Source organism: Eretmochelys imbricata, chromosome 21 (assembly GCF_965152235.1).
Source record: "Eretmochelys imbricata isolate rEreImb1 chromosome 21, rEreImb1.hap1, whole genome shotgun sequence".
NCBI lineage: Eukaryota > Metazoa > Chordata > Testudines > Cheloniidae > Eretmochelys > Eretmochelys imbricata.
Genome location: NC_135592.1, coordinates 1,347,996 through 1,370,817, shown reverse-complemented (window position 1 = coordinate 1,370,817; position 22,822 = coordinate 1,347,996). Strand labels below are relative to the sequence as shown.

Here is a 22,822-nt window from a genome sequence, read left to right as displayed (position 1 = left end):
TATGGAGTTCCAGGGGCTTCTGTATAGATTATTTTAGTTAAATCTTTCTGTCTACCCAATGGGACTCAGTGCTCAGTCTGGAACATACCATCAGAGAGGCTTAGTTTTGCAGTTCTCAAACTGTGGATTTGTGTCTCTAGGGATAACATGCTTGTTAACAGCAAAAATGTTTTAAAATAAATATACAGAGGAGAAATAACAGACCTCAACCCTATTGTCCCTCTGCAAATTTATACACACAGAGGCAATCTCTAACCTCTCTCTAGAAGTAGAAAGTTTCAAAAAGTTCAATGAATAGAAGATCGTTGGGGGCGGAATAGATCTGGACAAGGAGAAGTAGTCTGGAGATAAATGTGAGAAGGGAGGGATAGACAGTAGAAACAAAAGTGAAACTGTTTGACCAGCATATTCCAGAAGTCTTGAGGTCTTTCTGACTGTGGCCTTCATGGATTTAAGATCTACAATACCATTCTCTCACTAGAAGGGGAAACCTTTAATGGCAGCAGGCCGTAAAAGAGACTCAGTTTGGGAATATTTTAATGAAGTTCTTCTACTTGTGGGGAAGACAGGCATGCGTGCAAAATGCAAACAGTGCAACAAAGAAATGATCCTTCTTAGGAGGATGCTGTGTTGAAGATGATGAAAGGAACATGTCTGAACATGCAGGATCTTCAGATTGGTAAGATTTTTTAATTTCATACTACTTTCTTAAGGACTGCCTGTCTTCCTTCTGGACTATTCTTGAATTCTCATGTTTGAGCAAAACAAAATAAATAAAAAAAATAAAAATAAAAAGATTATATAGTAGTTACTCTATGGTGCTATCATTTTAGATGCAGTTGTGATAAAATATAAATAGCTGAAATAGGAAGATCCTCCTTTTACAATTTCACCTTTAAAGTAGTACTGAGTGTCATTGAATGCAATGAGTAATACTAATAATTAAATAACTGCATTGACTTAATTTTGTTTAGGAGAATCCATCCTCAACATACAGGATTCTGAAGCCTATCCAGCTTCAAGATCACCCATCATTTTCTACAGTTTCAGAGTTATCTACCAATGATAGTGTTTGTCACATCATGTATGTCACATGACCACAGTATATATCACCTGTAGCAAAAAGAAAACTCTCCATAATCCAGAAATCACCATAGATAAATTTGTGATAAAAACCAGCAGATTGCATGCTCCCCCCCTGAAATAAAAGGGTAATTGATTTAAAAAATTGCCCGGTTTGTTTATGCAACAAACTCTCCTTTCCATCTGATTGAGAACCCACACTTCATTAACATGGTTCAGTCATTAAGACCACCCAACAGAGCAGATGTTGCAGGTAAACTGTTGGACAAAGTGTATAAAAGAAATTTAGCAGTGTGCAAAAGGTCTAGAGGGTAAAATTGTTAACCTGAGTCTTGATGGGTGGAGTGATGATGATCCTGTTGTATGTGCTTGTAAGACAAGAGAAGGGAATGTCTTCCTTACAGAAACAATTGATACATCAGGAAATGCACACACAGCAGAATACTTACAAGAAGCAGCAGTAAAAGCTATAACAAACTGAAAAAAAAATTCAAATGTCTAGTATGCAGCTTGGTCACAGACAATGCTACAGATGTATGCAAGACGAGAAGTTATTTAGAAGAGAGTCCCAAGCTAATAACATACAGTTGCAGTTTTCATTTGATGCAACTCCTAGCCAAAGACTTCAGTGTTCCAGAAATAAAGGCTAATGGAAGTATTTTGCAATTTCAACAACATAACCACTCTGTAGCTGCTGCTCAAAAAAGTGGGAGGAACCAAGCTAACTCTCCCACAAGATGTACAATGGAACTCAGTAGTGGACCGTTTTGAGCACTAGATCAAGAACTGGCCTAATGTGATGACAGTTTGTGAACAAAATCGTGAAAAAAATAGATGGCACTGTCACAGCCAAAGTTCTCAATATCGGGCTTAAGAGAAATGTTGAACTCCTGCAGACCCTGAAGCCTATTTCTGTAGCTTTCAACAAAATGCAGGGAAATAGCTGTTTTATTGCTGATGCTGTTGAAATCTGGAAGGAACTGAGTGAGATCTTAAGAGAGAAATATGCAAGGAGAGAGTTAAGTTATAAGCATTAAAAAATGAATGGGAGAAGCACCACCTCCAGCTCATTTTCTTGCAAATATTCTCAATACATCAGAGTCAAACCTTAACTACTGAAGAAGAGGAGTTAGCAGTGACATGGACTTCCAGCAATTATCCCTCCATTATACCAACTATAATAAAACTTCAGAGCTAAGGGTGAACCATTCAAGAAATAGATGTTTGCTGATGTTTTAAAGAAAGTCACATCAGTGAACTGGTGGAAATCAATTAAGCACTTGGATTCAGAGACTGTTGAGGTGATAGTCTCACTTTTAACAGCAGTAGTTTCTTCTGTCAGTGTAGAAAGAATATTTTCTTCCTTTGGACTAATTGATTCAAAATTGATAAATTGTTTGGGACCTGAAAAAGCAGGAAAGCTTGTTTTTCTTTTCCAGATTATGAACAGGAAAATGAAGGTGAAGATGACTGAGTTAGCTGCAGAAGCCAATATTTTAAGTTTTTCATGCTGATCTGGTTGACAGTCTATTTAATTTTTTTTTTTTTACACTATTTTGTTTAACTATTTTAGTTAACAATTTTAACAAAAACAAATCTGATTTAAAAAAACTTGGATGTTTAACTAAATTAAAATGTTTGTTTTGTTAAAATATTATGTTAGCTGTTGAAGAAAAAAAATCCAGACTACATAATGTTGTTTTAGTTAAATAAAAATTTTAATGTCTGGTGAGGTTCTCCTAATACAGCATGGCAAGAAAATGCTCCAAATATTAATGATTAACCTGTTGAATTGGAGATATTTATGAAATCATTGAGAGGTGAACTATCTGCTTCAGTTAACTTTGGTAAATGAAGTAACCAATCATTCATTTTCTGATATAGCTGTAAAACTAATCCAAAAAGTTTGCAAAATAAATCACTTAAAAATGTATATAGTGTACACCTTTGAAAAATGAAACCTACATCTGAGTTGTGGAGAATATGCATTAAGTTATACCAAACAAGAATGTACATTTATTTAGAAATCCATGATCAAATAGAGTCTTCCTGACTAGTGATTTAAATCAAATCCACCTTGTTCAGAGCTAGTATGGGAATAGAATAAAGCAGAAGAAACTAAATTCTTGTTCTGGGCTGTTACTCTGAAACCAATCTAGCAGTAGATTGAAGAAAAACAAAGATTTGGAGAATATGAAGTCCCTAGGCTAGCCAAGATGGGGTCAAGTCAGAATAGCGAAGTAGGCGGTACAGTAATTTATACCAGCTGAGAATCTGGCCCTTTAAGGTTCACCTTTAGATCATTCAGAGGTTCATCAGTATTTTGCAGGTTCTACTGATGAAGCCAAAAGGGACAGGCTTTATCTGGAAGTGATATACACTCACAAGCTGTAGTTTTCTCTGAACGAAAGCAAGGGAAAATTTCCAGCTGACAAAAGACAAACATCTGACTGATACTTATTCCAATCTGAAGAAAAAATAAAATAAACCTAGATAGTGTTATATGTTACTGCATAAATTATAATTCCGGATCCAAATCTTGAAATAAACGTTTTTATTTCTGATGTACAAAATGTTAAATCACACTAGTTTCAAAGAACCAAGTATATTGCTGAATTATTTCAAAATTTGACAAGTTTCTTGTAAAAAAATAAAAGAAAACAGCTAATTTTTTAAAGTGTTTTTCTACTGTATGTGGGCCTTCTGTTTTAAGATTTATGGAACATGAAGTAGGTACCACTTACCCTTACCTTATGTGCCAGCTAACAATATCTTTCAAGAGACCATCTACTAGCTAGGGATTTCCAGACTGCAGCATTCTCCAGCAGCTATTCTTCCTCAGCCCTTATACTGGGGCTTGCAAAGAGGAAGATGAATGTGACCCATTAAGAGCACCCCAATGCCAGCTGGCACACTTGTCATGATGATACCCAAAAGGTGCATGTAATATCACTGGAAAAATAATAACTCATTGATAATTAATATTCTTGTGTGATGTATGTATAGTAAACCCAAAAAGGACTTCATAGATATGTATTTGATAAGCAGTGCCTAAGCCAGGGTAGTCAGCAGGTGGACCACAAACAAAATCTGGGCCACCAGACATTTTTGAACAGACCACAAAATATTTCAGTTTAATTATTGGTTTTATTATTATTTTCTCTGGAGTCTGTACCTTAACTATACTTTAACCAAGAAATTTGGGCCTTGATAAAAAAATTGACTACCCCAACCTAAGCCATGCCTGTTCCAGACTAAGGAATGTGTCTTCAATGTAAATTAAGTAAAGTGTGACCAAAGAGAGGCTCAATTATAGACATGGCAAACAAAGACATCAGGGGAACAAGCAGGGAAAGAGGACCACTTATTCTCAACTGGGGACAGAGACTGCACCTCCAGGAAGTCTTCCTGCCACTCGAAGCAGGGTCAGTGAACTTTGGGAAGATGTAAGCAGAAAGAAACACTATTTTGGCATCTTCCACCAAAAGAAACAAACAAAAACAGCACCACACATACAACCTTTCACAAAGCTTGAAGTGCCCGGCCAGAAAGTCTGGTCAGCCATGCTGGAAAAGAGAAACTTCTTCGAACAAAAGACTCTAGTTTGTTAAATCAGGTTTTAATCTTAGAAATATATTTTTACTTTTGTTTGATTGTAACCCTTTCTATTACTTACACTTGGTATCACTTAACCCATCCTTTTTTTTAAATGCTTGTTTTACTGAATTTTTTTATGGTGTTTTGATTAAACTAGTGTTTGTTAAACTGGTGGGCCCTGTCTAAGAAAACAGCAAACTTTTAAGTGTTCAGCAAGAGGGCTGGACACTACAGGGCAGATGGTTTGGGGGAAATTTAGGACTGGGAAGCTGTTGCGGTCACCAAGCAAGGAATAACCAAGGCTGGTGGAAGCAAGGGCAAGGCTACTTTGCTGTGAGCATGTTGCTGGTGTCAGGGCTCTGAATCTAGGCTGCACAGCACAGAGACAACTAGGATTACAGTCCTGGTGGTGAGATAGTCCCTTACTTGTCTGTTGAACCCCAAAACCGTCAAAATGCAGAAGTGATGTCATGTCAAACGGAGAATCCTCCCACAATGGGAGAATCCCTAGCAGGTAGCTTACAGCCTGTCTGATCCTTTTGTGGCACATGAGCAGTGTCATGGGACAGAATCTGACCTGTAGCCCACAGTTTAAACAGGTCAGTGGTGATGTCAAACATATGGAATGTCACTTCACTGTGCAAGTTTTATTTATGCACTAAACATACCATAGGAAGTTTGGGTGGCCAAAACACAGTTTAATGATAGTGATGCAGACCGTGTCTGCTAAAGGAAAAGGAAATTTTAATGTTTAGATTGGCACCCAGCCAAACTCCAGCAACAAGACCTGTCTCAACTTTTGAGTATAGTTTATTTCCCAGTGAGACTTTGCTTGTTGGTTACTTTGTGCTTGCCTTCTTGTGATCTCTTAGATATGTACCTTTCCTCCCCTCCCCAAAAAGTCATTTTCACTTTACACAGCCTCATCCCTCTTCTTTCAGAGGCAGATAAGTGACTGGGTCATTTGTCTGTGCACACTAACAAGATGACGACCAACCATGAGAGCATGCTGTCCAGAAGGAGTCCCTCTTGTTTTTAACTTAAGCATTTGCTTCTGAGCAAGCATTTGTGACCACCTCACCCTCAACAACTACAAGGTCTCACTGCTTTGAGTTAATTATAAAATCACTAGATGGCAGTTTCTTCATCCCACTAGGTGCTTGGGCTAGAGTTTTAGGCACCCTTTTAAGTGGGACAGAAGGTACTAATAATCTCACACTTAGTATAGCACTTTGGTGTTTTAAGAGTAATAAATGTTGCTTAAAGTTATTCACTCCATACTGGTAACATGTTGAGTAAAGAGGGAGTTTAGGGTTCTATCTTGGATCAGCTTCTGACTTATAATGGACCAAATTTCATTCTTTACTCTCCCTTCAATGGTGGTAGCAGTGTGATGGTGAGGTTAATAAAAAAAAAAAGAGTAGAACTAGTTATAAAGAACTATCACAGTGTTTATTGGTCTTATGGAATAGCTGCATGATTAGCATGGGAAAAGTGGGTCATAGAGGAAGGAATGAGTAAGCATAAGAATGACAGACAATTTTAGATATTCTCTGCATTAATAGGGATTAGGTCTTCACTTGTTTCTGAAATGCATCATTCTTGACTACCCCCAAAACATATCTAAGTTTCCACTACCTGGAAAAATCAGTAATATTTACCTAGTTGTAAAGTAGAGGAGGCTAAGGGTATTGGTGTTCGTAAAGCCTTAAGCCATTTGAAAGGAAGGCACACTAGAAATGAAAAAATATGCATGTTCTAGGAAAAAGCTATAGCTTTTAAATTGTATATTAATTAGTGGTTTAAATTTAAATTAAATTGTATATTAATTAATAGTTTAGACCTCTCCTCTCCCCCCATTGGCACAGATGGAATAAGCAGCACACTTCCTCCTAGCATGTACCCTCCAACATCTACATAAATCTAGAGTCTGAGATTATGCCTCTTGAAGTTAACTATTAATTGGCCAAGGTACTCTAACATGCTCTTGACACTTGAATGAAAAAAAAAAAAAGGCAGTTTAAGATACACAATGCAGTTGATTTGACATTTTGGAAGCCAGCCATTTGAGTACTTGGGCAGGAAGCTGAAAGTAAGAATACAAACAAGCTTACTACTTGAAAGCAGAAAGGTGGAAACAAGAACAAAAGAAATTTGGTTAAGCCATTCCAGTAGGTTTCTTTTCCCCCCGCATTTGGTGAATGACAATCATTTAGAATTAGAGAAGTAGTGTGGACATTAAACAAGTCTTGCTAGCTTTTAAAAACGTGGTAAGTCTAATTAAGTTTCACATAGAAGCTTAACACAATATATTTTCTGTAAGAAGTTTAAATTGCCCAATAATTAGCACATTATGTAAACAGAACAAGCTTTTGTTCAAGAAAGTAAGAGCAAAGTTAGTCTTGGACATTTCAGGAGGCAGTCAAATCAGATATAGAGAAGGTAGTTTTACAACACTCGTGTTAACATCTGATGTGCTGATATTTTAAAATAAAAGGCAGGTAAGAAAAATTATAATCTCATCTCTTTATATTGTTTGTGTTGCAAGAATGGGCAGAACGGTCTTATTTCTCTACACTCTATAGCGATAACTGATTGAACCCTTAAGTATTTCCTTAAAACAAAAAAGGCAAACTATTAACAATTAACTCATAGCGGAGGATATTCAGCTGCAGGAATTAAAGTATCATTGTTATATCTAATACAGCATCCCCAACAGAGTTTAAGAGAAATTGGTGAAAGGAAGCAAAAATAAAAATGAGAAACATTCAGGCTTTACATGAGCAAAAATATTTCATTTCAGATATACATGTCTTACACTGCAAAGAAAATAAACCATCTCTACCAAAGAGGGAAGATGAACAAACTTAACCCCTTTGCTTTTAGGGAGTGAAAAAAAAATATATATATAGGCTTCCAGATTGCCTTACAAGGCAGGTGCATTCAACCATTGCTAGCACTAGTCTTCTCTCTTCACACAGAACTGGTTTCAAAGTTGGATTTAGAAACATTTAGTAAGATTGGTTTTTAACTAGTCATGAGAGACAGACAATGCAATTTAACCCATGTTAAGACATCTTGTTCTCACTTCCCCAGAGAGGTCAGCAAGAAGCATTTGCTCTCTAGAGTTGTTTGTTTTAGGTACCCAAATCAAAACTAGTTCTCTGAAGAGGGCATCTTCCTATTTTGTGGGTCAGCTAGCTTTGAGACAGTGATGCTCACTTACTAAAATAAGTTATTCACACCCCAGATCTAATACAGTTCTGGAAGAACTTGCTGGAGCTGATGTGCGCCAGAACAAAATAGAATTGCTAACTAGATTCAGATTATAGAATCTTTATTGATCAACATGCCAGAAATAACGGTAAGATTCTCAGATTCTAGGTCAAGACTTTGGTGCTGGAAGAAAATGTGTTGCATATTTGAAGAGCAAAAGTTAACAAGTAACTCCAGCTACCCTCTACCTCACCAAAAATAGATATTTTCATGAATATTTGGTTCAGGCTGACACTTTGAAGAGTACAAGCCTCTTTCAAAGGCCCAAATATAAGCAGTTTTTTAGATCTCTGGAGTTTCAACTGCAAAATTCCACTGAACTGCACTGTCAAGATGTTCAACTAAGCCAATTACATAGGAATATACTACCATAAGTTTAAGTTCTGCAGAGACATTAATTTTAAGATCCTGTAAATAAAGTAAATTCTGTACATAGCCTAATTCCTACTACAGCAATGGCCACAATACACAAGCTACCAATCTGGGCAGTTTTATTGCCAAATGAGTAGAGAGACTAATGAATGTGCTTTTAGGAAGCTTCTTAACCCTAGAGGTGGTCCCTCCACATCAAGAGGTAGATATTCACAGGACCGTGTTACAAAACTTATGCCACCGTGCTCTCTTCTGTAGACACAGAACTTCAGTTCTCTCTAGCACCTTTCAAGAACAGTAAGTTTTAAAAGTTGTAACTGCTTTCTATAATTTAGAAACAGTTTAGGGCTTACCTACATGGTCCCATAGTAATCAGACTACAGACAGTGTAAACTGCAGCATGCATTAGCATACTGTGCTGTAACTCTCCCTTAGGGACCTGACCTAGAGGTACAAACTAAAAGGCTCCTACTTTGCATTAATGGATTCCTGTTTTAGGTCACACTAGCAGCATCCACACAGGAGAGTTAGTGTGTAGCACACTAGTGTATGCTTCAACTTACAACCCTGTAGTCCTAACTGCTGGGCTATGCAGACGCAGCTTTTTAGTCAAACATACAACTCTACATTCTCACGACAGCTTGATTGATGTGACAAAGCTAAGTGTGTACTTTAAGAATTTAGAGGTTGTACATTATGCTTCTGGGATTGTGTCAAACTGTTTTCTTCAGGGCTTGTCTGGTTTTTATGGTGTTTGGATGTGCTGGGTGTAATCCACTCCTTACTTCTCTTCCGCCTGTAGCTTAGACAGGCTTCACTGCCGTTTATAAATTGCTGTTACTTTGTCCTACTTCTTGCTGATCTCATCTGCATTCCCCTCCTCTTCATCAAGGTCTGCAAGTGCTTGAAACCTGTTCTTTAATTGCAGAATGAAGGCTCTCTCTATTTCAGGGGACTTTAGCTTGTCAATGTCATAACGTCTGTGTCCCTTGTTCGGTGGTCCCACACTTCAGTTTTAGCTTGATGGAGGCTGTCACAAGGTAGTGGTCACTGCCAACATCTCCCTCCACCCCCTCTCACTTTCACATCTGTCAGTGAGCCTCACCATTGACCATATCATGATCAATGGCCAATCTGGTTCTTATCTCTACCATTTGGAGAGCACCATGTCAGCTTGTGAATTTCACAATGTTCAAAGAGGGTTCCGCCGATGATTAGGTCATTCATATTACAGAAACCAACAAGCCTTTCTTCTTTTTCATTCATGGTGCCACACCCATGTCTTCCCATTGCTCTGTCATCATTTGTGTTGTCCTTACCGACCTGGCATTCAGGTCTCCTATGATGATAATTAGGTCGTGACATGGGTCCTCTCCCTAACTTTGCCTGTAGTTAAGGTAGAATTTGTTCTTTACTTCTTCATCACTGTCATTTGTCAGAGCATATCACTGAATCAGGGTGATATTATGTTTCCCTTTCAGTCTGAGTCTCGTAAGTCTGCTGCTGATGGATTTCCATTCAGGCAGGGAATACTCCACTCCCTTCTTCAAACAGGATGCAACACCCTCATGGTGTTGTCCATCATCCCACCCAGAAAACAGTAAAGTTTCTCTCAAGGCTGCTGTTAATCTTCCTGATCCCATTTATCTGCTCTCACTGACACCCAGGATGTGTAAGCTGTAGTTTCTCATCTCTGCTGTGACCTGAGCTAGCTTCCCTGTTTCATATATTGTCGGTATGTTCCAAAAAACAAGTTTGGTTTTTGTCTTGGTGTTGAGCACTTCAGTCTTCATGCCAGTGGCTTCCTTTCAGCTTTCACCACTGGACAAATACCATGAGTAGTATAGCAAGGCATATTAGGAAGTCAAACTCCTTGTGAGAGTGGACAAACTGCATTACGTTGGCAATCCGGCAACACAAGGAGAGGATGCAGCTGCTTGTGATGATGAACAAGGAACTGTCTACAAAATGACATGGCTTATCAGTGGTAAATGGAAGACACCAAACACACACTACTCAGAAACAAGGACACCTACTAGCAACTGAAAGAGAAGAAACGCACTGGGCATTTCAAAGAATTGCTGAACAGGGAGACACCTAAAGAGGAAGCAAACATCCAGGAGGCAGAAGAAGATCTTGATATCAACAAGACACCGCAACTAAGGAAGAAATAATTCAAGCCATCAAATTTTTTTTTTTTTTTTTTTTTTTTTTTTTAAAAGGGAAAGCTCCTGGCAAAGAAACTTGAATGCAGAATTGTTCAAGGTAAATCCTAAATTAGCAGCATCTATAGAATCATAGAAGATTAGGGTTGGAAGAGACCTCAGGAGATCTAGTCCAATCCCCTGCTCAAAGCAGGACCAACACCAACTAAGTCATCCCAGCAAGGGCTTTGTCAAGAGAGGCCTTAAAAGCCTCTAAGGTACATAACAGTAAGACTCAGATGGCCTGACCAGCTTAAACACCTCACACGTGTGTCATTTTTTTCCCCCCCAATTATAATTGGAAAACTAATGACTCACTGATCTTTATTACTGCATGGTGTATGTATTGTTAACCTACAAAGAATGATATAAATGTGCAACTAAGATGTGTTTTAACCACGCTTGTCAAGGGAAGCCGATAAATACCTTTTTCCAGACCAAAAAAAGGGGCCAACATCCCAAGCCAGGTGTGACCAAGGACAGTGTGCTATTCATTTGTAGCAAAGATTGCAGAAAGATTAACTGCATTGTAAAAAAATCAAAGGTGGGAGGAGAAGCCATCATGGCATCTACACTAGACAGCATGGTACCTGCACTGAGCAAAGGAACTTTATCTAGGAATACACTTCAGAAGAATAAATTTCAAAGGTTTGATGACTAAAGAGGGGAGAGAAAACTTATTTTATCCATCATCTAAGGAAGGAAGGAAGGAAACCAAGGTCTTTGAGCTCAGTGTGTTGAGTCCTGGCTAAAGAATGGGTTGGCTAGCCATCCTGGAAGAATGACTATGGTGAGTAACACTGAACAAAAAACATTTGTTAAGTGAGTTTTAGTCTTAGAAGTATATTTTTACTTTTGTTTGTAACTACTTTTATCCTTCTTCCTTATACTCAGAATCACTTAAACATACATCCTTTTGTTAAGGAACTTGCTTTAACTTTTACCATAAGCCAACTCAGTTGTTTGACTGAAGTAGGTGGCTTGTCATCCCACTAATTGAATAAGCTGCTGTGTACTCTCTTTAAAGCAGCAAACTTAATAATGGTCTGTGGGTGCTACAGTCAGAAGGGATTGAGCACTGCAGAGAAAGATGTTTTTGAGGAGAACTCAGGATTGGGAGGGTGTTAGTATCAGCCCTGCAAGGAGTAACCAGTCGGGTGGAAGCCAGGGTGAGATCACTGTGCTGCGAGCATGCTGATGTCAGAGTTCTGAACCAAAAATGCACAACACAGAGGCACCCCGGGTTACAGGGCAGGTTTTAACAAAATTCTTTACTGGACTGGGCTGACCTGTAGAACATCAAAACTGCTCCAACTTTTTGATTCAGTGGTCATAGTCCATTTATGCATTCATTTAGCTGGCAATTTCAACCATCAAGGGTTATTGTAGGCACTAAAAATCAAGCAATTGAGTTGCTAGAGGGTACAATAGCAAAAAAACTGCAGACAAGACTTCTATGAATCTTATTTCTGTAGGTTAAATAGTTTTCTGACAGCAAAGCATAGGTTACAGATGTCAATATTATTACAAACATTTAAGTTCTTGCTGCTGAGTAGCCATTTGTGTTTACCAATTCCAGACCAATTAGAGTTCACTCTGTGCATGGAGTGTTGTAAACCCTCTTTAGCGCTGTCAACACTTCAAAACACTTATCCCTTGACGTGCACACATTTGTCCTAGCTCTCATTGAGCCAGTACGAGTATACCAGCATACCACGGTAGCATGGGTAAGGTATATACTCTGTTTCAGGCAGGTCTGTACTTGGCCCAGCTAAGCCATGCCTCTGCAGCTGCTACCCGTGCTACTGCAGCTACTCTGGTATTTACACCCATGCTAGCTTAATAAGAACTAGCAAAAATAGCTGTACGCAAGCAGGGGGTGGAGTGGGGGAGGGAAACCCCTACCCTGTAGTATAGGCATAGCCAAAAAGTCATAATGGTAGCAGGGAATGCACAGATCTGGCAACACGAACTGAAAATTCTGTTAACACCTGCTGAAAGACTAGCTCACAGCTAAACGTGCTTTGGCATAAGCAGATAATAAATATTGTTTCATTAGGTAAACCTCACCTCCATTTAAAATGTTTAAGGAAGACAAGTTTGGTATTTTATTTGTTCACAGGAATAGTTTTTAGTCTCAAATGGGAACACTGAATATAGATTTGGCCAATGCTTCTACCAGAGTCGTCCTGTTTTGTCAACACTCTTTTCTTCTGTGGTGTTGCCTCTTCCCCATCCCAAGTACAGTGGGCTAACTTCTCAATCTTTAGATTAAAAAACCACAACTAAATTTTCAAGTCGTTTTTTACAACATGGCAAATATATGCATCCTCTGGCATGCATTTCTTAGGTGGCTTCAATAGACCTGGCTTATTTTGCAAGTTAGGTAACATGCTGTTGTGCTCCTGCCTCTTGTAAGGTTAAATAGGATTTTATAAGGATAAAAAAACCTTAAAGGAATAAAACCACCACCAAAAACAAAAACTATGAATGTCAAAATCCAAGATGCTTTTTGTTTTGCATGTTCCTCCACGAGGTCGCGCCACCTTGCGACCTCTCTGTATCAGCCTTGCCTGCTCTCTCTACTGTAGAGAGAGCTTTAGAGATATTCTAATATTTACAATTCTACTTTGTATACTTATTGTAGGTGGAAATAGGAGACATTGAGAAGCCTGAGTTAACACAGCACATGGACAAATCCAGTAACTCACTAGTAAAGTATGAGCTGTGCAGATAGATTGAACAAAAGCGTGATGTCACTAATTTACAAAGAACGAAAGTAATAAGGCCTCGGAACATCAACTGGAGAAACAGAAACAGGTTAGGTCATGAGTAGTATATAAATTTGACTCCTGAATGGGTAACTTTATGGCAAAAGGACCTGTTGAGAACTGGATATCCTACAGACTCAAATATTTAGCTGCAAAATGATCCAACATAGAAACAGCCTTTGAAATCTGAGTCTGGGGCAAAATCCTGATTGTTTTTGAATAACTGGTTCCTAGCTTTGTTATTGGCTCATTCAACTCAAGGCTCAGGGAAAGGCAAGCTTCTTTTCCAGCTTTATGTGCTTTACCAGCTCAATTTAAACAATGGGCCTTGCTTGAAAAAGTGTTTTTTCAGAGCAAATTAGATGTAGCTGATTTCCCCAAGCAAGACTCCTAAATCAAAGTTAATCCAAACTAATCCTGTATTCCTCATCTATCCAAGACTCTTGCATAAAAAACAATGAATTCTAGGTATAAGAATGGAGACTGGGCCCACAGAGGGATAATGCAAGTCTTCCCAGATGGAATGCCTGCCAAAAAGTTAATGGAAAGTTAGGATTCCAAATAAAAGACGGAGATTAGGGGGTTGGGGGGGGGGGGGCGCGAAGTGGACGACAACCACCAACGATTAATAAGCAGGCTAGGTGATGTGTTTGAATGTCACTGGAGCACATCCCCACTTTGAGAGTGACTTTACAGGTTAGCCAGCATCATCTAGTATGGCCAACATTTGTTTTGTAATATGAATTTTAAGTGGTTTCCAGTTTGTTTTAAATGCCAAATTTTTCCTACAACAAACATTACTAGAGCATATGGAAGTCAGTTATGTTTGCAGGCATCTATTACAGTCTTGTAAATTTTACTTTCCTATCACAAGTAAAATACTGATGTTTACTGATAAAAAGACAGGCTAACAAGTGCCCAGAATAGCAAGTTCCCATGACACTATTACTGTGTTATATTTTAGATCAGGACTGAAGCAGATTCTCTCGGGAAAACTAGAGTTTGAAGTTACTGTATAAACAGTCAAACTAAGTTATATTGACTTTATCAGAGCTTGAAAATATCTACACAACACAGGTGATTAGAAGCCTATTGCTGGCAAATAGAGGGCCTAAACCAGGGGTGGGAAAACTTTTTGGCCTGAGAGCCAAATCTGGAGATGGAAATTGTATGGCAGGCCATGAATGCTCACAAAATTGGGATTGGTGCAGGAGTGGGTGAGGCCAGAGGAGTTCAGGGTGCGGGAGGGGGGCGGAGGGCTCTGGCTGGTGGTGCAGCGGTTTGGGGTGCAGGAGGGTTCCCCAAGTGGGGAATCAAGCAGCTTGTGGGGGAAATCAGGGTTGGGACACGGGATGGGCTCAGGCTCTGTGTGGTGCTTACTTTAAGCAGCTCCTGGAAGCAGCAGCACGTCCCCCCTCCAGATCCTACATGGAGGCACTGCCCCATCCACAGGCGCTGCCACTGCAGCTCTCATTGGCTGCAGTTCTCAGCCAATGGGAGCTGCAGGGATGGCACTTGGGGTGGAGGCAGTGTGTAGTGTCCCCTGGCTGCCCTTACCCATAGGAGTCAGAGGGGGGACATGCTGCTACTTCCTGGAGCCGCAGCATTCATGCGCAGCCCCTGACCCCACATCCTGGCTGAAGTGGGGCAAGCCCCAGATCCTGCTCCCCAGCAGGAGCTCAAGGGCCAGATTAAAATCTGCTGGCAGGCTCGATGTGGCCCGTGGGCTGTAGTTTGCCCACCCCAGCCTAAACAATCCATCTCTGCAGTTTTTAAAAAAGTTCCCATCCCTTATGGATGTGCGACTTTGCTGCTGTTCTTATTTTTCACAAGCAGCTGCTTAAAGTTAACAAAACTGGTTGATTTTAGTGCTACTATATGTTGCCCAGGGGAGGCTTCTGAAGTCTCATTTTTAGTTGCTGCTGCTTGTGAAAATTAGGAACAATAGAAAAGGCAGGTACTGGACCTATTAACAGGGAGAAGGATCCACTAAATGGAAGGCTGGGAAAGGAATAGCTTAGTAGTTTCTCTCAAACTGGGGTCCTTAAGGGAACTCCTCGTGGGCCACAGGCCTTGCTGATCAACTCAACTCCCCCCGCCCCCAGAAGCTACTGAAGCCAAACCAGGAGATTTTAGGCACTAAAAGTTTGATGGGGCAGTGGGGCTAAGGCAGGCTCCCTGTCTGTCCTGGTCACACGCTGCTTGTGGAAGCTGCCAGCACATCCCTGTGGCCCTGCAGGCAGCTTCCCGAGCGCTGACTCTGTGGCTCCCATTGGCCATGAACTGCAGCAGCGGTGCTTGTGGGCAGGGGCAGCATGCAGACACCCCCTGGCCTCCCCTTCTTAGGAGTCACTGCCAGAGAGATGTGCCAGTCACTTTTGGGAGCCGCCTGAGGTAAGTGCCATTGGGCTTGAACCCGAACCCCTCACCTCCTCCTGCACCAATCCCAGCCCCCACCCCACATGCAAACTCCCTCCCAAGGCCTGCACTCCAAACCGATGAAAGTGAGTGAGGGGGGCAGAGAGAGAGGTAGGACCAGGGGTTGGAGGGCCCCAAAAATGTTTAAATCAAAGTGGGGGGTCCCTCGGGTTGCTAAAGTTTGAGAACTACTGTCTTAGTACAGAGACCTCTGTACTAGTCAGTAGGCTCTGGAATGGGGATTAAGATTTTAGAAATTTCCTAATCAGACATGAATGCAAAAAAGATAGAGCTTCCCCAAGTACAGGCCAGGGACAACAACCTGGTACAAATACCATCATCTTCCCCAGTGGGTGGGGAGAAGATGCTTCAAGATAAAATCCATGGATATTTGTATCACTCATCTCTTGTCCATCAGTATAAATCCAGAGACTAACAAAAAAAATTGTTGAATCTTCATACGTTTAAGAGCATTTACATTACCTGAGTGTGAAAATTTGAAATAGTCGTCGTTTCTATGTCCTTCTTGCCCAGGATTTCCATTTTCACTGGAGTGTTAGGGAAATTAAAAGCAAAATAATCCAGGAAGTCTGGCAAATAGGCAGCTGCCCCATGTACTATGGCTAAAGCATAGTAGGCTGCATTTTTCTCATTTTCACTGAATGACAAAGCAAGAAATTCTTCTGCAAATCTCTCCATCTCCACTGGAGACAAAAATGAGAGTTCATCCATGTAGGCATGAAGGACCAAAGCACCACCATTAGACTGATGTTCTTCATGAATAAAGTTACTAAATTTAGTGCCAGTTTTCAAGAAACTGCTGCGAACAGAGTGCTCTTGGTGAGTCATAAATGGTGTCTGAACTCCCTGGGGTACCCGATATTCCTGCATTCCCAAATTCAGTCGACACAGCTGCTCATCTTTCAGGTACCTGAAGGATTCCTTGTTCACTTCTGAGTTATCACTCTGTCCTTGAGTCAGAATCTCTTTGTTGATGCGAGTAAGTCCGGCACAAACTGTTTGTACTTCTTTGTTGTACATTTTAAGGCGTTTCCCTCTCATATCCTCCCGGTGTTTCTTTTTTTTCTTTTTCTTTATCTTCTTCATAATAAGACTGTCTGCTTGCTGGGTTTTGCCATTTTCATCTGGAGTTTCTGGCAAAAAACAAAAACAATGGGAAGATTAGAGTTCTACAGTTATAGCAGATTTATCCAAAAAGGAATTAAGAAAAATGCAACACTTCCTAAAGCCACTTTTTTCAGAAAACTATTAGCGGGTTTCATATTGGTTGAATTTATTATATTAGCATGTCTGCTTTTGGATTGGCATACATGTAACAAAAAGCTGCATTTGATTACATAAAACACTAAGAAAAGCAACATCTAGTTACTATACAAAATCTTGAATGAAGAAAATCTGGCAGAATCAGAAACTGGAACATTTATTTAAAGAATCCAAAACAAATGAGGAACTATAAGTATCTTTGTTAAGAAATTTTGATTTCACTAATGACATTTTTAAGCTAGCTATTTATTTAAAAAACTCAGAGGCATCCTAAGTGCATCTTACAATTAACACAATAAATCATTGCAATCTAGGAAAGACTAGAAGCTCCACAAAATAGAAACCAAATAAGTGAAAGAAGTTAGTGTGGGTAAGAGTTAAACATTTAGGTCCCACTCTCGCAGGTGGTGTGCAAGCAGGCATACTATGCAGAGCAACTTGCAGATCTGGGGCCAGGACAAGAGCGTGAGGAAGGAAAGGTAAAGAAAAAACAAAACCCATCACCACTCTAATGTGGTAAAAAAGAGACTATTAGTACAAGAGTTTATAGTAATATTTAAAAAGAAATGTTTAGAGCAAATTAAAGGAAAAAATTACTAAACTGACTAATCAAAGTTAAGTCTTCAAAGCCAAAAAAGCCTGTGGAAACATCTGGCAGGAAGATGGAGAAACTGCAAATGAGCCCAAGTTACACTAAGACGCATGAGATTATTGTCCTTCAGAAAAAAGACCCACACACACACACCCCAAACGCTTTATACACTTCAGTAATCTACTTTCAATATGAGAATGCACATTCGAAATGTAATAACTTGAGTCCAAAATGCAACAGACCTTTCTCTGAATGTAGCATCAACCTAGTTATTTCAAAACATAACTTGCTGGAAAAATATTATGATGTTAACATTCCCATTGTATGGATAAATTCCATGTTGTGTGTAGGTTTCAGAGTAGCAGCCGTGTTAGCCTGTATTCGCAAAAAGAAAAGGAGTACTTGTGGCACCTTAAATTTGTTAGTCTCTAAGGTGCCACATGATGTGTGTAGAGGCTAGAGGGGAGCAGAAGATAGGAACTGAAGTACCCCTGTTACCCCATGGTCCTTGCAGTTCTTGGCCTCACTGCTGAATGCCAGTTAGTTTAACAGGGTGGTAAGTGATACAGGACTGAAGTTGAGACCCAAAAAACTTATTTCATAAAGGGGTCAAAGCCAATTAGACAGGAGTTTGTTTTTTTTTAAATCCCTACTAAGCTTGCTGGATTCACACTGGTGAAAGGCTGTGCAGCTCACTGGCAATGCCCTAAGGCTGCCAATAAATATATGATCCAAAGTCAATGGAAGGACTCCCATTAAGGGCATGATCCAGAGCTGTTGAGATTAAGTGCTAACCTAGGAGTGGCTCCTACAGATGCCTATATTTAATATATCACTTATGTGGTGTTGACTTCACAACCAACATTAAAGTAGGGAATGCAAGAATTAATGCTACTTGTGCAGCTTCAGTTCACCCTTCACTTGTGCATATACAATATATAGTCTTCAGTTACATGATCACATACTGTTTCCCACATGGATTATCTGGATCTAACCACAGGATCTTCACACATGCTCCTTACACTTGTGCTAAAAGAGTAACTGGTACTGAAGGGAGTGTGCCTGGTATACCCCGAGAAGGCTGTGATAGGTAGACAGTAGCAGCCTGGGATTCAGGATGTGGGGAACTGCAGAAGCAGCCACCTCCATCCCTTTTCAGCCCAATTCTCCCTATCCCTCTTCAGACCCAACCACATTCTCTATCTATTCTCAGTCCCATCCCTGACCCCACCCCATTTTTTCTCCTCCAGGCCAGGTGTCATAGCTGCCTATTGTGGCTAGCAGGAGAAACTGCAGTTGTTACCCCCAGCCACATTGGATGCCTGAGAATCTCGGCGAGAAGGCTGTAAAAATGCATGGGTGTCACAAGAGATATGATACTTGGCAAGATCTTTGAATTCTTAGGTTTTCAGATTCGATTTTGAGGATGACAATCAGAAGCTTCCAGATATATTTGCCTGTTTATTACAGTTAACGCAAGGTGGTTGATATAGCTAGTCCAAGGGAGAGACCTATGATTAAGGCTACTATTTTGTCATGGAGATCACTGAATCCATGACTTCCAAAGACTGTCATGACTTCAACCCCAGCAGCTGGGAGCTGCAGGGTCCCACCACCTCCCACAGTGGCAGGGAGCTGTGAAGTAACCCTGCCGCCTGAGGCAGTGGGCCCCCCCAAGCTCCCAGCCCCCCAGGAAGGGGACAGGAGGACCCTAGAGCTCTGAGCCCCGACAGGTGGTGGGGACCGCAGAGCTCCCACCCTACAGCTGCCCAGTCCCTTCCCATTGTATCACGGATATTTTTAATAAAAGTCACAGACAGGTCACAGGCTTCTGTGCCTTTTTCTCTATTGCTCATGACCTGTCTGTGACTTTTACTAAAAATATCTATGACAAAATCTTAGCCTTACTTATGATCTATTAATGGGACTGTTTGTAGACAGCTAGCTCCTTTTTCTCCTACCCATTTTATGATCTGCATTGTTTTTGTTTTGGGTGCACAAATGAAAAAAATTAGCAATCATTCAAGTCCTGTATAATTGAACTACTTTGGTGCGATCACTACCATTGCTGTTTGCTCCATCTTGATGTGTATCGGCAATTCTCAAACTTTTATATTGGTTACCTCTTTCACATAGAAAGCCTGAGTGCTACCTCCCTTATAAATTAAAAAGAACTCTTTGTATTTAAGATTATAATAAATGCTGGAGGCAAAATGGGGTTTGGGGTTGACAGCCCATGACCCCTCATATAATAATCTCACAACCCCTGAGGGGTCACAACCCCCAGTTTGAGAACCAGATGTATATAGTTTTATAGGGAGGGAGTGATCAGAACATAGTTATCTGACTCTTATAAAACTCGGAGAATTGCCAAAACAGATCATTTGTTACACTGCCTGAAATCAGAGTGACTTATTTCACATCAACAATGCAAGTAACAGTAATTACCACTTAACCAGGATGGCTGCTTAAATGTATCAACCTCAGTCTGCTGCTAAAATTGTTATGTGACTGGAAGATAAAATGGAAAATATTAGCCATGGTAACAGTATAGGGCTTTGTATTCCGAAAACAAAAACGTATGGACTTGGCTGAAACTCATTTGTATTCCCACTCGATTCACTTGCGTTACTGAAAGTTATAGAACAAAACAAATAGTGCCCCTAAATAAAATTTATTATTACTATGATCTACAAGAAGGAAGACCATGGCTACAAATTCCTATAAACTAAATTTAAAGCTGTAACAATCCTGCCTTAGTGACTTTAGAAAAAGCTTACAATACACAAAATATTTAATAATTACTGTAGAACCTTCTGAAACCTGCATTTTAGAGCTTTTCTTAGGTAGATTGCTAGAAATTGATGGTTTAAACCTGCATTATAGTCCTTTAAAACCAAGAGAATACCAATTTAATGGGTAAAACCAGTCAAAGCAAAGAATTAATTTTAATATTAAGTTTATATAACTATTTTTGAACCCTTGATGTATCAGTCTTTTGTGATGCTGCTGGTTATGCTTACCTTTTACATAGTATCTTACAAACAGCAAGTATAGCTGTTCCAATATTATAGATGGGGAAACAGATTGTGTCATTTTCAGTGTTATCCAATATCAGTCAAACCTGTTAGAACCAAGGGTGTTTATTTTATTTTAAAACTCCCAATCCACTACTATAGCTCCGTCTTTGATTTAGTCACAGGTATTTTCAGTAAAATTCATTGACAGGTCCCAGGCAATAAATAAAAAATAATGGCTTGTGTCCTCTCCATGATTTATAGTAGAAATACCCATGACTAAATCGTGGGGCGGGCGGGGAGAAGGGAAGGAGGGGAGAGAGAGAGAGAGAGAGAGAAAAAGATTACAAAAATGAGTCTCACTGGCCATTTTAGAAAGAGAGAGAAGAAAGCAGAAGCAGAAAGCTGGCAGCAGGAGGGGGGGGAAAAACGACTCCACATTCCAGAAAAGTCACATGCAGGACGGAAGGATCCTGGACTCCCTTAAAGACTCTAACTTAAACTCAAAAAATGCTCAACAGTTGAGAGTACTTTTACAAAGCCTGTGTGTTATGTGCTTCAACACATGTGTGTCCCTGAAGGAGGTAAACAGTAAGCCAGAGTACTCACAAGTCTGGAGAGCTCTGGGAAATGGAGTGCCTATGCAGCTGGGGCACCTTGGGAGTCAGCACTGGTCCTGGGGGCTTAGGGGAACTAGGCCAGACGGCCCCACTTCTATGAAGGGGTAAGAGTTTATGCCTGGGAAGCATGCCAGAGAAAGAGGGTGCTGGAGCCTATCCAGTTCAAGGGACGGCTTAAAAGCACATGGGTCCAGCATATCAGACCCAAAGACCACCAAGGAGTATGTCCAGCAGGGGAGCTTTCCCAGGCCAGTAACACCTTTGTCTTCCAAGACCAGAAAGTAAGAATCTTTGCTCCTAGAGGGACTAGATATTTAGAAATCCAAGATGAGCCAACATAAATTGTAAGGTAATTTCAAGCCAATAAAGGTGCTAAATCTACTTATTATTCACTTAGAAATAAACACCAACATACTCCTGAAGTCACATTTTAGACTTTAACAAAAAAACCACAAATACACAAAAACCACACACACTTTATTGAATATTTAGGTGTTTTACTATTGCCTGAATGCAAAATGCTCTAAGAGGGATTTACTTCAAACAACATAAAGCATAAGCTATATACTTTTGCTTAGTGTTCTGTTTTACATTTAAGAATTCCCATTGACTACTGCACCAACTCTTTTCAGCCTTTATCAGCAGCAGATACCGTAAGTTAAACTTATTTTAACTGCTGCACTTACACTTAACCTTTGCTCAATATGGTAAAAAGGAGTTTCACTATTATATTGACAATGCATTTGGAATGAGACATGGCCTGCCTGGTGGCAATACTTGACAGAGTCATGTAGAATGTCTAGTTTGAAATGAAGAGTTTAAACAAAGACTGCCCGTTCATCTAATAGCGGGAGAGAATTCTTTGCACACCTCAGTTAAGTAGTGGATTACGGTTCTGGTCCTGCACTCCTGATGTCAAGAGGAAACAGAACACTGCTGGTGATTCTTTAACTAGTTCAATACATGATAATGTTACTAACATGTCAACTTGTAGTTGGATACACTAACGTATCTAGTCATCACTTCAAGATGCACTGTCTTCAGGGAGATGTGTTAACGGATAGCTTGGATGGTCCATCAGCTCAGCCTAAAGTGAAGGGAACTTTTAGAACAGAAAGGAGGAAACAGGAAGTTGAACCAGACCAGTCACAAATTTATGATGGAAAGTAAACTATTTTATCGGTACACTAGAAGAAGGAATGTAAAATCCTCACTCCCAAAGCAGGAAAGAAAACCCACTCTTGCTAGGATGTATTAAGTCCAATTTCTTCAGTATTTCAGCTTTCATATTAGAAAAAGCAAGTTTCTAGCCTTTATGATTCCCAGTGAGAATTGATACAGTGTGGTTGTCCTGATTCTGCAAAAAGACTGCTCTCCAGTGCCTCTGAGCTTTGCCAAGCCACAGCTTGAAATTCAGATTCTGGTCAGTTTCACAGCCACAATCCACCAGTGTTCTGCAGTATTAACAGAAGTAGTAAAGAAAATCCTGTCAAATCTGGTCATTAAAGACTTGACTTAGATACACAGGAAGGAGATCTGTTGAAGATACATTTTTATGCTCTCTTTACAGACCAAAACTGAACAGCTG

At 40.0% G+C, this 22,822-nt stretch overlaps 1 protein-coding gene across 1 annotated transcript in view; it reads right to left on the bottom strand.

Moving 5' to 3' along the window:
* RSBN1 (round spermatid basic protein 1) overlaps positions 1 to 22,822 on the bottom strand; it is a 55,524-nt gene that overhangs the window by 29,448 nt on the left and 3,254 nt on the right. The window contains exon 2 of the mRNA XM_077839484.1: positions 16,205 to 16,875. Within this exon, the coding sequence (XP_077695610.1) occupies positions 16,205 to 16,875 (671 nt within the window). The remainder of the gene's footprint in view (positions 1 to 16,204; positions 16,876 to 22,822) is intronic.